General features: G+C 53.2%; 5 protein-coding genes across 5 annotated transcripts; 1 reads left to right on the top strand and 4 right to left on the bottom strand.

The window, feature by feature from the left end:
• Window positions 1-148: 148 nt before the first annotated feature.
• Window positions 149-472, top strand: MYCGRDRAFT_18835 (uncharacterized protein; the record flags this gene model as incomplete). Its single annotated transcript, XM_003857163.1, has 1 exon — window positions 149-472. A coding segment is annotated over one exon (324 nt), but the record flags the coding sequence as incomplete, so codon positions are not given.
• A 208-nt stretch (window positions 473-680) lies between these two features.
• Window positions 681-1,885, bottom strand: MYCGRDRAFT_66596 (uncharacterized protein; the record flags this gene model as incomplete). Its single annotated transcript, XM_003856401.1, has 4 exons — window positions 681-851; window positions 901-1,203; window positions 1,297-1,423; window positions 1,480-1,885. The coding sequence occupies 4 exons, from the start codon at window positions 1,824-1,826 to the stop codon at window positions 681-683; spliced, it is 948 nt and encodes a 315-aa protein (XP_003856449.1).
• Window positions 1,886-2,322: 437 nt separating this feature from the next.
• MYCGRDRAFT_66594 (uncharacterized protein) lies at window positions 2,323-4,116 on the bottom strand (the record flags this gene model as incomplete). Its single annotated transcript, XM_003856400.1, has 3 exons — window positions 2,323-3,138; window positions 3,201-3,609; window positions 3,665-4,116. 3 exons carry the CDS (start codon window positions 4,114-4,116, stop codon window positions 2,323-2,325), a joined length of 1,677 nt encoding a protein of 558 aa, XP_003856448.1.
• Window positions 4,117-4,455: 339 nt separating this feature from the next.
• MYCGRDRAFT_107391 (uncharacterized protein) lies at window positions 4,456-6,998 on the bottom strand (the record flags this gene model as incomplete). Its single annotated transcript, XM_003856399.1, has 4 exons — window positions 4,456-4,865; window positions 4,920-5,562; window positions 5,641-6,521; window positions 6,577-6,998. 4 exons carry the CDS (start codon window positions 6,635-6,637, stop codon window positions 4,456-4,458), a joined length of 1,995 nt encoding a protein of 664 aa, XP_003856447.1.
• A 2,440-nt stretch (window positions 6,999-9,438) lies between these two features.
• MYCGRDRAFT_107390 (uncharacterized protein) lies at window positions 9,439-12,871 on the bottom strand (the record flags this gene model as incomplete). Its single annotated transcript, XM_003856398.1, has 3 exons — window positions 9,439-9,581; window positions 10,099-12,220; window positions 12,332-12,871. 3 exons carry the CDS (start codon window positions 12,782-12,784, stop codon window positions 9,439-9,441), a joined length of 2,718 nt encoding a protein of 905 aa, XP_003856446.1.
• Window positions 12,872-13,502: the final 631 nt, after the last annotated feature.

The following is a 13,502-nucleotide window of genomic DNA, read 5'->3' as shown; positions in this document are numbered from 1 at the left end:
GGTGATGTTGAGCTCTCGGGAAGTTGGCCGGGAAAGCTCGTCAGGTACAGAGACTGCGGACGACTTCCGCTGTGAACCTCGCACTCCGTCTTCTACCGACAACCACACCCACTTTCGCGAATACCACATCAACATGGCCACTCCAGTACTTCCACGAGTTGCGATCGCATACTGTACGCAGTGCAAGTGGGGCTTACGTGCGGCCTACTATGCGCAAGAATTACTATCGACATTCGGCACGACTATTGGAGAAGTTGCTCTGATACCGGCCACTGGAGGACTCTTCACTGTGCGACTAACGTACGCTGTGGGAAGCGCCGAGTCGGATGGACAGGCCAGAGCTGAGGAAGTCCTGATCTGGGACAGGAAGGCCGAAAGTGGCTTTCCGGAGACGAAGATCTTGAAGCAACTCATCAGGAACAAAATCGAGCCGGAAAAGAACTTGGGCCACTCCGATACTCCCTCATCGAAGACGTCCGCAAAAACAGCTGCGGACGAGCCTGCCAAAGCGGAGGCAGAGTCAGAGCCCGCACAGTCGGCCGAGAAGTGCGAGGACTGTCCATGACGGGACACCTGTCTCTATCGTCGGGGCGAACCACCTCGAGACAGCTGGAGTGTGAACGTGATAGGCACTGGTATCGAGACAATCCTATAGTATAGCTCTACGCACTCTGGGCGCTTCAATCCTCCCACTCCTCATTCAGCTCATCAATGAGCCGATTCTCAGCATCACTGTCTCCCCGCCCTCTACCACGACCATCTGAGCCTCCGAAACCAGACTGGACCCGGCTATAGCCTCTCCTCGACGGCAAAAACCGCACGCACGAAGCCGTCAGAATAATGAAAATATCCTGCTTCACGTCAGTCAAGGAACTCCGACCGACCTCGGTCTGATCTCACTTTGAAGAAGCCCAATATGCTGGCCCACAAGTGGTAATTGGGCACTTGCGACCAGCCCCGCTGCTGCAATACTGTTCTGTTGTAGACGCAGCCTCCCGCCAGATAGACCAGAAGCGCGATGATGACAATCACTCCGAATACACCTCCCGGGTTCAGACTTCCCTTCGTCTTGTTGAGTGTTGCGCATGCAGCTGCACTGCGACCCTCGAAGAAGTATGTGCACTCGTCCAAGCTGCCAACGAAGCTCAACGTGAGTTGCGGCGCGAGAGGGTCTCGATCGCAGAGCATGCTGATCATTGTACTCTTCCGTCGTCCCTTGTCCGCATGCTTCTCCTTTTTCTTGTCATCGTCATCGTCGTCGTCGTCGTCCTTGCCTTTCTTTGGGTCGTCGTCCACGATCTCCCTCGCCGTGAGCTCCGTCGCCCCGAGAGAGCGCTTCGAGGCTCCAGAATCGCACGGAGATCCATCAGTGTAATTCAAGACCAACTTCCGTCCTCGCATGACCAGCTCCGAGTTTTGTTGTCTAAGCACTGTCAGACGCATGACCTCTATAGCATTGTCACGCCAAGTTGAACATACCCAATCGAAAACACCTTCCCATCATGCTCGTAGTATGCCGACACATTGCGCCATAGATCTTTGTCCACTCCCACTACGTCCTCCACCTTTTCAATCGCCGGCGCACAAAAGTTCACGGTGAAATTGTACCCCAAATCATAGCCTGTCGCATTCCAACTCTGTTGCCGCGGATGCTTGCTCTTGCTCGTTGCCGGATCATGGACCTGCAGCGAGCTGAGATCGAAGAAGTTGCCGGACGACGGAGATGTGATGCCGCAAGGTGGATCGGGTTTCGAGGCGTCTTTGGATGCAGCGTGAGCGGAGGAGAGGGAGAGGAAGATGCCGAGTGAGTAGTAGAGGAGATTCATGGTTCTTAATGGCGATGCTGGCGCACAGGCGGCCTTCGATTATGCTGTGGGTGCGCGACGGCTGGTAGAATGGCCAGCATTCATAGTTTGGAAACTGTGTGATGGGTATCGAAGAAGAGAGAGGAGAAGAGAGACACTGGCCAAATACGTTGCACTCGGGACTTTACTAGAGGCAGCTGGCGTTCCTGCATGGCGGGAGTAAACTCTATTTCGGGTGTATGACTGTATGCTAGTCGCCCCGGTTAGCACTCCTGGTACCGTAGCACTACGAGTTCTACACGACCATCTAGCATGTCTCGCCGACTTCATATCTTCTATATTACCTGCACGGCTAGTCACTATGTCTGGTATCTTACATACACGAACGATCCTTGCCAATTGTGCCTCCCGAACCATGCCAGGCTCATCAATCCTTCTTAGACGACCTTTTCTCTTTCTGCGGCTTCTCCTCCTTGTACTTCTCCTTGGACTTCTCCCCTTTATACTTCTCCTCCTTCTACTTCTCGTCCTCGGCCTTACGGTCGCTTATCCGATCTGCTCTCGCGTTCTCCTCCTTCAGGCACACTTCCATCGCTCTCCTCACGATCGTAGTCATAGGCTTCACAATCGGCCTCTCGACTCCATCTTCACTCCACACCCGCTCAACCCAGTCCTGCTCCGGACTAACGGTCTTCGTCCACCGCAAATCCAGCACACGAGTCTTGATCATCATATCCGTCTGCCTCGTGCCAATTTCTCGGCACAGGTCAAAGTACGGCAGTGAGTACGGCGGCTGGACGAGCTTCTCCATGACTTTCAGTAGATCCTCGCGACTGAAGTCGGCTTGGCCTTCGGTGTTGTTCGCGCTGTTCCAAGTGGACTTCTCAGCTAGAGGCGAGTAGGTGTCGAACGACTCATGAGTCAGGTGGAACTGTAGCAGCGTGTATGCTTGCGTGAAGATGGCGGACTGGTACGGCGTCGTGTCGCCCGAAAAACTACACCATGTCTGGACGAAGTCACCAATGTGCGCGAGCTTCCCTCCGAAGGCTTCGTACATCTCCTCGACGTTCAATTTGCCTTCGAGATGTTTAGGGATCGTTGGCATGATCTCATCTTGAATGTAGGAGAGTGTCTCCTGTTTAGTGCAGTCCCCGATGGTGATGATTCGAGCATGATGTCCGACGTTCATCGAGCGGAGAAAATGGTGGAAGAAGGCGTCGCTGGTTGATAGGATGACATGGCATAAGCGGTCTTGCTTCGTCAGGACTAATAAAGTATCCAGGAACACCTTGAGCGATAGCGTGTCGCTGACCAGAGCTGGGAGCTTGTGGCACTATGAAAAGTCAGTCGTGCTTGGAGATCCTGAGACTGCGCTTTGGAACTTGCCTCATCTACGAGAAAACAAATCGGACGCTTTCGAAAGAGCTTTGGCTCATCGCTATCGTCATCCTTGCTCTTATTTTCCTTCCCAGCATCTTTCTTCCGACCAAGGACTTTATCCGCCGCCTTGGAAGCCAAAGATCCGACCTTAGCTCCTTTCTCAGCAGCGGAGTCCTCCTCCTGTTTGGCCTTCATCGCTTCGTCGTAGCTGGCCTGGGGATCATACTCCTTATACCTGAGCAGACATGATTGCAGGGTCTCCATTAGGTCTGCAATATCTGCTACGGAAACTTCGTAGTTGTGCTCCAATTCCTTCTCGTCCATGTCGAGCATCAGGTGCTTGAAGGCGATGGAGAGCTTATCCATGTCCTCGTGAGCCATCTCAGTAAAGAGACTCTGGAACTGTTCACATAGTGAGAAGTATCTGGACAGCGATCAATTAGCACGTTCCTGCCTTCCGGCGTCCACCTTCAACTCACAACGTTCGCAGGTCCGCAAAGCCACTGATGCGAAGGTCAAATTTGATGACGAAGAAGTCGTCAGTCGCGAGGACCTGTCGCAACAGCGCCGTCTTTCCCACGGATGTTGCACCGAACACAGCATTCAACTGCGGATTGCCATCCAGGACTTTCCTCAGCAGTTTCTGCTCCTCGTGTCTCCCATGAAACCCCGGCAGCTGTTGAAAAGTATGCGTCTTTGGGATGCGTTGTTTTTCGTTCTTCAATTTGTTCTCTTCCCGAGCTTTCTGGAGCATCTCCTTTGACTCGTTGAGTTGTTGGAGAGTTTGCGCCGGGTTGGTGAGAACAGAGGCGATTTCGCCCAGTCCGAAAAAGGTACGGCCATGGTGTGGTGAGAGTATTGATCCGGCGTGTCGTGAGGTTGGGTGGACAAGTTGGCGCGCCACTCTCGATGGCTGTACGAAGCGAAACATGGCGCTTCAGATCCCTGCCGCTGTCGATGTCCTTACTAGGATCGACCACACAGCAGAATTGAACGCTTCATGTTAGTGAAGCATTCAATGCCGACATTTGTGCGTTGCAAATGCATTAGTCCTGGCGGTGGACAGTCAGACAATGTACGGCGCATCACAGGAAAGGATGACGCTGGCTATTATGTGGCGTCGTGCCTTGCGTTGTAGGCAAACTTCACTTCATTCTACGCACTTTCCCATGTTACACCACGATACTGCAGGCGCTAGAATTGAACTCTTCGAATTGATCGTATATGCTCCTTTCTGTGTCCAAGAGCTATGTATGATACATACAGATCATCACAAAACCACCATACCCGCAACAACAGCCGTACCCAGGGCTGCCAGTACACTGACTCCGAGCTTTCCAGCAGCACCCTTCTTAGCACCATTCTTTCCACCACTGTTAGCAGTAGAGGCCCCAGCGACCTTGAATTCCGGGATGTAATCGCCCGGCGCGGTGCTGTTGACCGTACCATCCCAGCAGTATCGCTGGAAGCACTGCTTGCAAGCGTCCGGAACGGTTGTGCCCGTGCGATCGAAGCTGCGGCTCAAAATCGCACATCCAACACAGGCTGGCCACTCGCTATCAATCGTCCCGTTGCCTTGGGTCGCGCCGTTGTAGGCGTTCAAGATCAGGCCGTCGCGTTTAGTCATGTTGTACTTCAGCATGAAAGTGCTGGTATTGCTTGCGTAGGTATATGGTGAGTCTGAAAATGGGTCAGTCAACTTGCTAGAAGATCATCGTGGACAGCAGAACTCACTAGGCATGTATACGACCAGTGGCGCTGGGCCAGTAAGATTTCCCGCATCGCAACCGAAGAAGGTGGGTTTATTGTTGAGGCCCAGGTTCATGAATGTGTTGATGTCGGGTACTGCGGGAAATGCAGTATTATTTCCGATCTCTGAAAGGCTGCGCTCGTATGTGGTCACTATCGATACTCCGTTAGGCCAGCCGGTGGCCGAATTGGCAGTGGGCCAAGTCTCGTTCGTGTCCGCAGAAGAATCAATCGCGAAGATAACATCGACATTTCGGTTGGGTTGGATGAGAGGATGCAGCGGGATGTTCTGCCCGTCCTCACCACCATCCACGAGCGTCAACATCATGTCGCTGGAACCCTTGTATGTTTTGTTGTTGTAGCCGAAGAAAGGATTCACCCAGTCGGCGATGTCTTCTTCAGAAGAGCTAATCTTTTCAAGGACGCCTTTGAGCGCGTCCACAACGAGGCTGGAGAAGGCTCCGTTACCGTTCTGTCCACTGAGCGTGGTCAGGGCCGCATTGAACAGCGACGAGCTGGTTCCGAACACGAAGCCAAGATTGTCGTAGCCCACCACGCACTCGTCGTTGTTTCGCGGCGAGCCATCGGTGAAGTTCGTGCCCACGTACTGGAGAGGCGCGAAGGCATACTACGCGAAAGTCAGCATTTCCAACGGTATGGTCGGGTTGGGCTCAAGTTGCGAGCACATCATGTGAGTCAAGCTTACCAAGGAAGGATCATCACTACCAAGCTCCCAAGGAGAGAACGTAAAGACGGTCGAGTTAGTAGACACGACCTTCTGACCAGGGGCACGGCTGTCGGCGACAACCAAGGGAAGAGGTACACTCCCGTTGGTGAAGAACTCTTGCTGAGCGATAGACGAAAACGTGTACGCCGGACCACCATCGGTCGCGTTGATCAATTGATAACTCAAAGCCCTTCCCCAATAGTCCGTAATAGTCGTGTTGAATCCAGCGTTTTCCTTGTCGTCCACTAGGTCCACGAGCGTCTTGTAGTATCCGAGACTGTCCAGTAGTTGTATGCCGCCCGTATCGGGACCGTCAAAGATGGAGTTTTGAAGCTGCCAGAGATTGTCACTGTCACTGTCGGCAGTGATGATGGCGTCCACAGACGTGAAATTGTTGGCGTAGAGCGAGCTCACCAGCCAACTGCCACCAGAAAGACCGGAAAGATATGTTGTTGCCTGCAGCAGACCTCCCAACTGCCCAGCGTTTGTGCTATTGGGAGTACGACTATCGAATGCCTGAATGAGACCTGCTCCATTCAGCATAGCTCTGTATCCACCTCCTGACGCTGCGATTCCAATGTTCGGCAACGCGCTCGTGTTGCCGCGATTGTTGTCGATATACTGGTTACTGTCGAACCCAGTTATGTTCAGTCGTCCGAGTAGATCTCGCATCGGGTCGATTGTGGCTGCTCTTCGCTTTTCCAGCCATTCGGTTTCGTTCGTCGAAAGATCCGAGGCAGGTCTAATGGAAATGTCGCTTGGGCACGACCGAACCTGTGGTGTGTAGCCATTGGGAGCGTTGGCTGGGAACGCTCGAGCGACCAAGGCAGCTAATTGCTCTTCCGGCTGCAGCACTCTGGCTAGGTAGATGTCAGCAAACAGTCGAGAGTTTGGTCGTTGGCAGGGTGTGTTTACCTGATGCCGGAAGGAGCAATGCGCCACCAACAGCAAGGTAACAAGGAGAGTAGTTCCTCATGCTTGCAGACTACAGATGGGGAAGGATAGGGGTGAACAAGGCAAGTCGAAGAAATGCTGATCCAGTCTTGTAGTAGTTGGACAAAAAGAGCGCAGTGATACGCCTAAGAATATCGCGGGTGGTACTCACACCGATCCTACAAGATGCAGCACGGGGCAAACATCTATCATCCCAACCAACGAGGCTGAAATCATGACCAGACAAGACATGGAAGCGTCGGAACGCGAACGTTTCGGATGTCCAAATCTTCCAAATGACGCAGTGGCGGGATTTGATTGCAGTGCCGGAATCCGTCTTGACTTGCGTCTCGTAGCAAAAGTCTGATATAGACTCGTGGGATCCAAAAGGCTTGCGCGTCGGGGCGTCGAGGCGGAGTCGTTCGATCCTGCAGAAAGTCGGATGAGATGATGACGAAGCTGGAAAGAGTTCTCGCCCGTCCCGTCGCCGACTCTTGTTTGTGCAAGCAAGATCAACCGATGCTGACCCATGCCCATGTCGGTGTGACGATCCGTCCAAGCTAGTGTGCTTTCCTGAGGTATACCATCCTTTCTTGCCGCCCGTTGAATGCACATATAAGCGTCGTCGTGCCTGCTCATGTAGAGCAGACTTGATCCGAGAAGGCCAGATACGGGCAGTCCACGACCATCTCGTGTACTTTACACGACGTCTCTCGCAATACCTTCCAACAGTATGCCTTACAATCGTGACGTAAATAGTCGCAGAAGCGCTGTCTTTCTACGAATTTCTGCCCACCCACCACTTGCACGAGGACTGTCTCAAGCGTCCGCCTGGAGGACAGTTGCCACAGATTACTCCCGCAAGGTTCGCCGCTCTAGGCAAGACGGACACTGTCTTCAACCTTCTCCGGCACCTCCCTGACATCACTCAGGACGGCCAACAGTATTCTGAGGACTACCAGATAGGTGAATCCACCGTCTACATCGACTATACTGGTGTCAAGTTCGAGAGCAGCTACTCGCGAGTCCCAAATCGAGATGCCGCGGAGCCAGTACAGATGATGGACATCGAATCGTGGGACAGATTCCAGGACCCTTAGCATCTTACTTGTCTGGCGCGGTCCGTTTCTTCGACGGCTGGCTGTCAAATCTTCGTCGACACGCGCGACGGACAGTGGCTGGGTGTGCATGGAACACATTGATTATGTCCACAACACGTACGACGGTGCCAAGGAGCTGTTCGATCAAGATAAAGAGTCATTCCGGAAGCTTGATCTGGTTCCTATCAAACCGACCGAAGTGCGTGTTCCACATAGGAGAACGGTATCTTCCGAAAAGTTCAACGAAAGCAAGGATGTCTACTGGAAACATGGCTGGCCTTTGAACGATTAGCCCAAGCAGGAATGCATGACTGAAGTGATGCAGCTTTGGGAGAGCTTCATGGAAGGAAAGTAGCATCAATGGCTACATTCAACCAAACAGACCACAGCGACTCTTGCACCGCTGGCATACGAACGTCGTCGATTCCCTAGGAGGCGCGCTTATCCAAATCTAAAGTGTTGTGGGTACAGTTCAACGACGATCTCTGCTAACGCCACCAACACCAACACGTACTCGCCAGCGGCAGTGCTACACTCACCAAATGAGAAACAGATCAGCTGCCGCCGGCCTCATTGTTCTTGCTTCATTGATGCGCACGATCTCCCAAAACTGGAACACTACGACCATGCTTTGAACCCTCACTTCTGGAAGACTCTGCTTGTCTCTATCGCTCTATCGAAAGATGTGATAGCCGCGGACCACAGTGGGTACGGCCGACACTCGGTGGCTCCATGCGAGCTAACTGCAGTAATCAACTTGATGGTGTGCTCTTGCATCGCATAAGGCCTGGGTATGATTTCGTCGTCGGATCCCGGCGCCCAGAGATACTACACATGCCATCGCCGACAGCTGGGCAGTCAAACCTGCACTGCTGACAGTCAATTTCCTGAAAGACGGCATTCTGCACCTACGAAGTCTGTTGAGAGTCAGCCGCGTGACCAACGAGATCGCTACCGCCGGGCTCTTGACATCTGTCTCATGAAGCGCGTGAACGACCGGCGGCAACGAAGCCTCCATGCAATCCACTTTGACGACCATGACCACTGGGACAGGGTCTGGCTATTCTCGTCCATCCTATCGGAGTGCATCATGACCTTGGTCACCTTATGGCAACAGGATTGACGTCCAGGCGCCTAGCATTGGCCTCGACAATGGCTTGTGTCTCGGGTTCAGGTGTTTGTGCCCTCCACGTGATCAAATGCAGACTTCACGCCCAATGCTGATGGTGAGGAAAGCCCGAAGATCTGCTCCGGACATTCCCCCTGGCGCCGGACTAGACGTATGCCCTCCAAAGGCCGCCAGCAGCGGCGCAGCAAGCTCATCGGCCCAGTTTCAGGGCCTCTCCGGGAAATCGCCGTCGATGGAGGCAGAGTTATCTATTCCTGGAGTCTGTATAGCTTGGCACTTCTGCCGCCTCAAGGCTCTGCGGATGATGCTTTGTATAGCGCTGCTGTATGCCATGCCGCACAGCAATTGGCTATGCTGGGCGGCTATGCACAAAACCAACACTCCCGCGATCGAAGAGGTGATCAGCCAACATCAAAGACGTGTCTTGCATGATAGAATACTGTTCATCTGCCGCATCGCACTGACCAGAGGAGGGCGATCAGTACCTGTCTCGTGCATACGGCAATTGACGCTGGCTTCCGAACACCTTGTCCCCCTCTCTGCCCTGCCCAAATGGCAACTCTTCATGAATAGTGTGACAGTGGGACGCAGCGGCGCGCCAACGCCAGTGCAGGGCTACTTCCGGATCCAGACGACGTGGCAGCGGGAGACCAAAGTGCTCGTTCGATACGCTGCACCTTTGAGCTTGACATTCGTCTTGCAGACCTCCTTAACTTTGGTCTCCGTGTTCAGACTCGCTCCGCTTGGAATCCGGTCACCTGCAAGGCATGGTTCACAGCATTGCAGACTGCCGTAAATGTCGGCCTCGAAGCCATACCAGGATTTGCCCGACACCGAAAATGGCGCCGCCAAAGGCTTTCAAGCCTGGGTGGAGAGTCCCTCTGGCGCATCCATCAATAGCTCCACTTGGATCTTGGACAAGATTTGCGGAAACAAGTTCACTCCTCCCGAAGAGCAAGCTGCCTCTTCAGCTTTCAGTATCGGTGCCTTTGATGACTGCTTCTCCGAAGTGGTTGAGCTGAATAGGAGGGACGTATTGCCCTGTCAGTTTGCGTTCGTCGTAGTGCAAACGGATACGACGAAAAACGCGATGATGAGAATCACGACTATCCGACTTCAATTGAGCAGGACTCATATTGAACAAAGACACGATTACGACACAACACGACCGATGCTGGACATCGAACGAAGGTCAACCCATCAACTTCTGAACAAACATGACGAGGGACACCAGGCGTGCCAGATATGCAATTCGGATCCTTGCTCATATATTACCAATGACCACCATAAATCGCAATCTCCCATCGCCTTTCCCACGCATGACTCTCCTTGACCCATCTTGTTCTCCACCGCCGAGCTCGTCGACACCATCATCCTCGCCCAGGAATCCCTCATCGAGCATAAGCGTGCTACTCTTCCATCCCCACGACTGCGAGAAGTTGAATTTGTCCGGCGCTGATTCATATACTGACAGCATCCGTCCTCCGCGAGAGGGACTGTAGATTTTGAAGTACGTCTTGATCGTGGGTCGAGCATCGACGTATGGTGGTAAGGTCGGAACGTGGAAACTGCTTGCTGTGGCAGCCAAGTCCTCGGTCTCCGAATCAAGACTTTCATCGTCGTCGTCATTATCGTCGTCGTATGGTGGCACGTGGTGTGTGTGCAGACCAGTCGTGGGCGACGATCCCTGGACATCGGTCTGACCACTCTTGCGATGACCTTGAGCCAGTAGACCGCGCATTCTGCTGACTCTGGCCGTCGTGCCCTGGTCGGAAGGTCCGGCGTCATCAAGACCAGTGCTACCGCTGCTTTCCGTGCCGTCTCCATCCATAGGGTCACTGTTGGTGAGACCCATCCGTCTGCGATGCCTACGATCGCGTCGCTCGCCACGGAGAATGAGTTCTCGTTCTAGTTGTCCGATTCGCTCGTCTACACTACCCTGAGCAAGACCTGCGGTGCCGGCGATCACTTCCTCCGTCTCTCGCTCCTTCGCTCGATGCAAGTAGACACCGAGCTGTTTGCTGCGTGATGATGCGACTTTTTGAATGTATATGTTCCACAGGCTTCCGGCATAGAACACCGTTCGACTGTATACTCGCTTCTTCTCTTTCAGTAGGCGAGCGTTTGGAAACTCGGCGGAGAAGCGAAATGGTGGAAACTTGGTATATTCCGGGATATCATTGCCGACGGCGTCGTCGCTGGGCGGAGCGGCTGCTCCTGATCTCGAAGTTGCGGACATGAAATCAGAAGCCCACTGTACGTCCTCCGGTTGGATGGTGGCACTCAGTCGGCTGGCATGTCGCTGGACAACAGTACTATTCGCAGTGGCAATAATCGGCAATGAATTGCCGCCCATGACAATATTGCAGTCACTATTTGGTATCCAGAACTTCCTCGGCTTGCCATTACCATCCCAAGAGCCACTGTCGATATCCGATTCGGGATTGTCGTTGTCAGAGACCTTGCGTTTGCCCTTTGGGCGTTGTGACTCTGAACTGGCTAGTATAGACATGGTCGTATCGCGTCCGGCATCCTCTGGACTTGCGTCTGTGCACTGAAGACCTAGTCCGAGCTCCAAATCACCATCTCGAGCGTTCAAAACACTCTGTCGCAGCTCCATGGCTTGCCACAAGGCCGTGGTGACGACTTTCTCGGGCACCATTGGAAGACCCAACACGTCCTTGCTCCGACGGATGAATTGCAATTGCTCAAAGTCCAAGTGAACGTAATGTATGCCTTCGTCCAGCAGGACCAAGAGAGGCTCGATCTCTGGATGAGTGTATAAATTTAGCCACTTCTGAAAGCTGTCGGAAACGCCTCGACCGTTGGCAGCGCTGTTGCGGTATACCGCATCGAACCGCACAGCCATGAGACTAGCTGCCTCGGGCGCTTTGAGGACCTTGTGTGAGCTCGGGTCGACAAGGTCGGCTGCAGTTGCCTGAACCTTTAGTCTGCGGTCAAGAATTCGTTTTGCGAGCAACCAGCGGTCCATCTCGCCTTCGACGAAGAATCCATCACCACCAACGATTTCTCGTATGATGTCTCCTGGTATACCGTCCCAGAATCTCAAGGGCATCTGCCATCCATCTCTGCAAAGCATCGACTTGGCACTAGCCAGGATCTTGCCTCCAGAATTGCCGTAGTAGTTGGTAGTCACTAGTCTGATGTAATGAGCCAGGTTGTCTGGGTTCATTTGGCGTAGCATGGAATCGATTGTGGATGCCACAAGATCTTTCATCTCCAACCAGCATGCAGTCGCGAAGAGCCCTGCAGGGTTCTGGTCCTCTTCGGCCAGATCGAAACAGCCATAGAGTCGTCTCAAAGCCAGCTCGAAGGATGGCTGGTCGATGGCGCTGTCAATGTCTTCTGGGTGCACACTCATCTCGCTTGCTTGAGCCTGATGTGGTGTTAGCCGCTCACCGAGTCATAGATGTTGGGGTGAAAGGCTTTGCTGAAATTCCTAGGGACACAGGCAGGTTTGACGGGCCAGCACTACCAAAAGACTTACCTCCAGCCATGGCTCGCTGAGTGCTGTTGCAAAGAATGGCGAGCGATCCAGAATCAAGCGATGGAGCTTGTATTGTTGGCCAAAGGCATGGACTACAATGTCGGAGTGCTTGCCTGAGAGAAGACCTCGACTGTATAGGTGATCGGGCAAAGCTGCTGTTTCCGCTTGGACTGCACGACTGTAACTTCTCGGATGCTGTGGTGATAGAAACGACGTATGTCGAGATGTCTCCGGCGAGGTCGCCGCTTGCACTGCGAATAGCCGACTCAACGTCGTTGACGTGGACTGACGTTGTTGTGGTGCAGTATGAGAGCTGGGCGGATTGGTCGGATCATCGGCGTCCTTCTCGACTCTGGGCAGGCGGATATCATTCACCTCTGTCTGGTCCATGAAAGACCACGCACTCGTGCTGCTAGAGCCCGCTCGAGGCCCCGGCTCGACGTGATCGTCCATGACTGGAAGTTGAGCATCGCTGGCCTCGGACGAGCGATGTAAAAGAGGACAATCTGGCAGCCGAGATCTGCGCCAGAATCAAGTCTTGCTTGCGCGAGGAAGGGACAACGAAGTCGCACGGATGAGCAAGCTCTAGTCCGGACGTCAGAGGTGCAGCGTGACCGGCCCAGGTGAGATGCCCCACACGGATAAGGTGGTGGACCTCTCGCCTCATGAAAAGCTTCTTCTGCTCGTGTTCAGCACGGCGTCAAGTCTTGTCGTCTTCTTGGCTTGTCCATCAACTCAAGACGGAGGACAGGATTCCCTCGCTGCGAACGCCCAAGGTGAGGTCGGTATACCAGACCAGGTAAGGTAGCCTCGAAGGTTAACTTACCTAAGCGGCCGTCTGCCGATTGCGGTGTTTGCAAATATTTTAAACTTTGAACCCTTGTGGCGCTAGGATGGTGTACTAAACGTGAGTTTGGGCCACTACGAGGATTTTAAGATTCTGTACAAAGACAACGGGGTTAGTAGCACCTATAGAGTAGTTTCGTCGACCGAAGTTGTACTTCTTATTACCCTATATTCTTTTTAAAGAGGTCTATATATCTTAGACAAACCCTAGATTACATAGATATCGTTACCGTCGCGATCTAAATAGCGGGTGTTTCTAGCACGATACCGTATAATCTATACTAGCTAAAAATCTACGTTGCGAGGCGAAACAAGGCGATAAACA

This window comes from Zymoseptoria tritici, chromosome 1, assembly GCF_000219625.1.
Source record: "Zymoseptoria tritici IPO323 chromosome 1, whole genome shotgun sequence".
Classification (NCBI taxonomy): domain Eukaryota; kingdom Fungi; phylum Ascomycota; class Dothideomycetes; order Mycosphaerellales; family Mycosphaerellaceae; genus Zymoseptoria; species Zymoseptoria tritici.
This window is presented reverse-complemented; position numbering and strand designations above follow the sequence as displayed.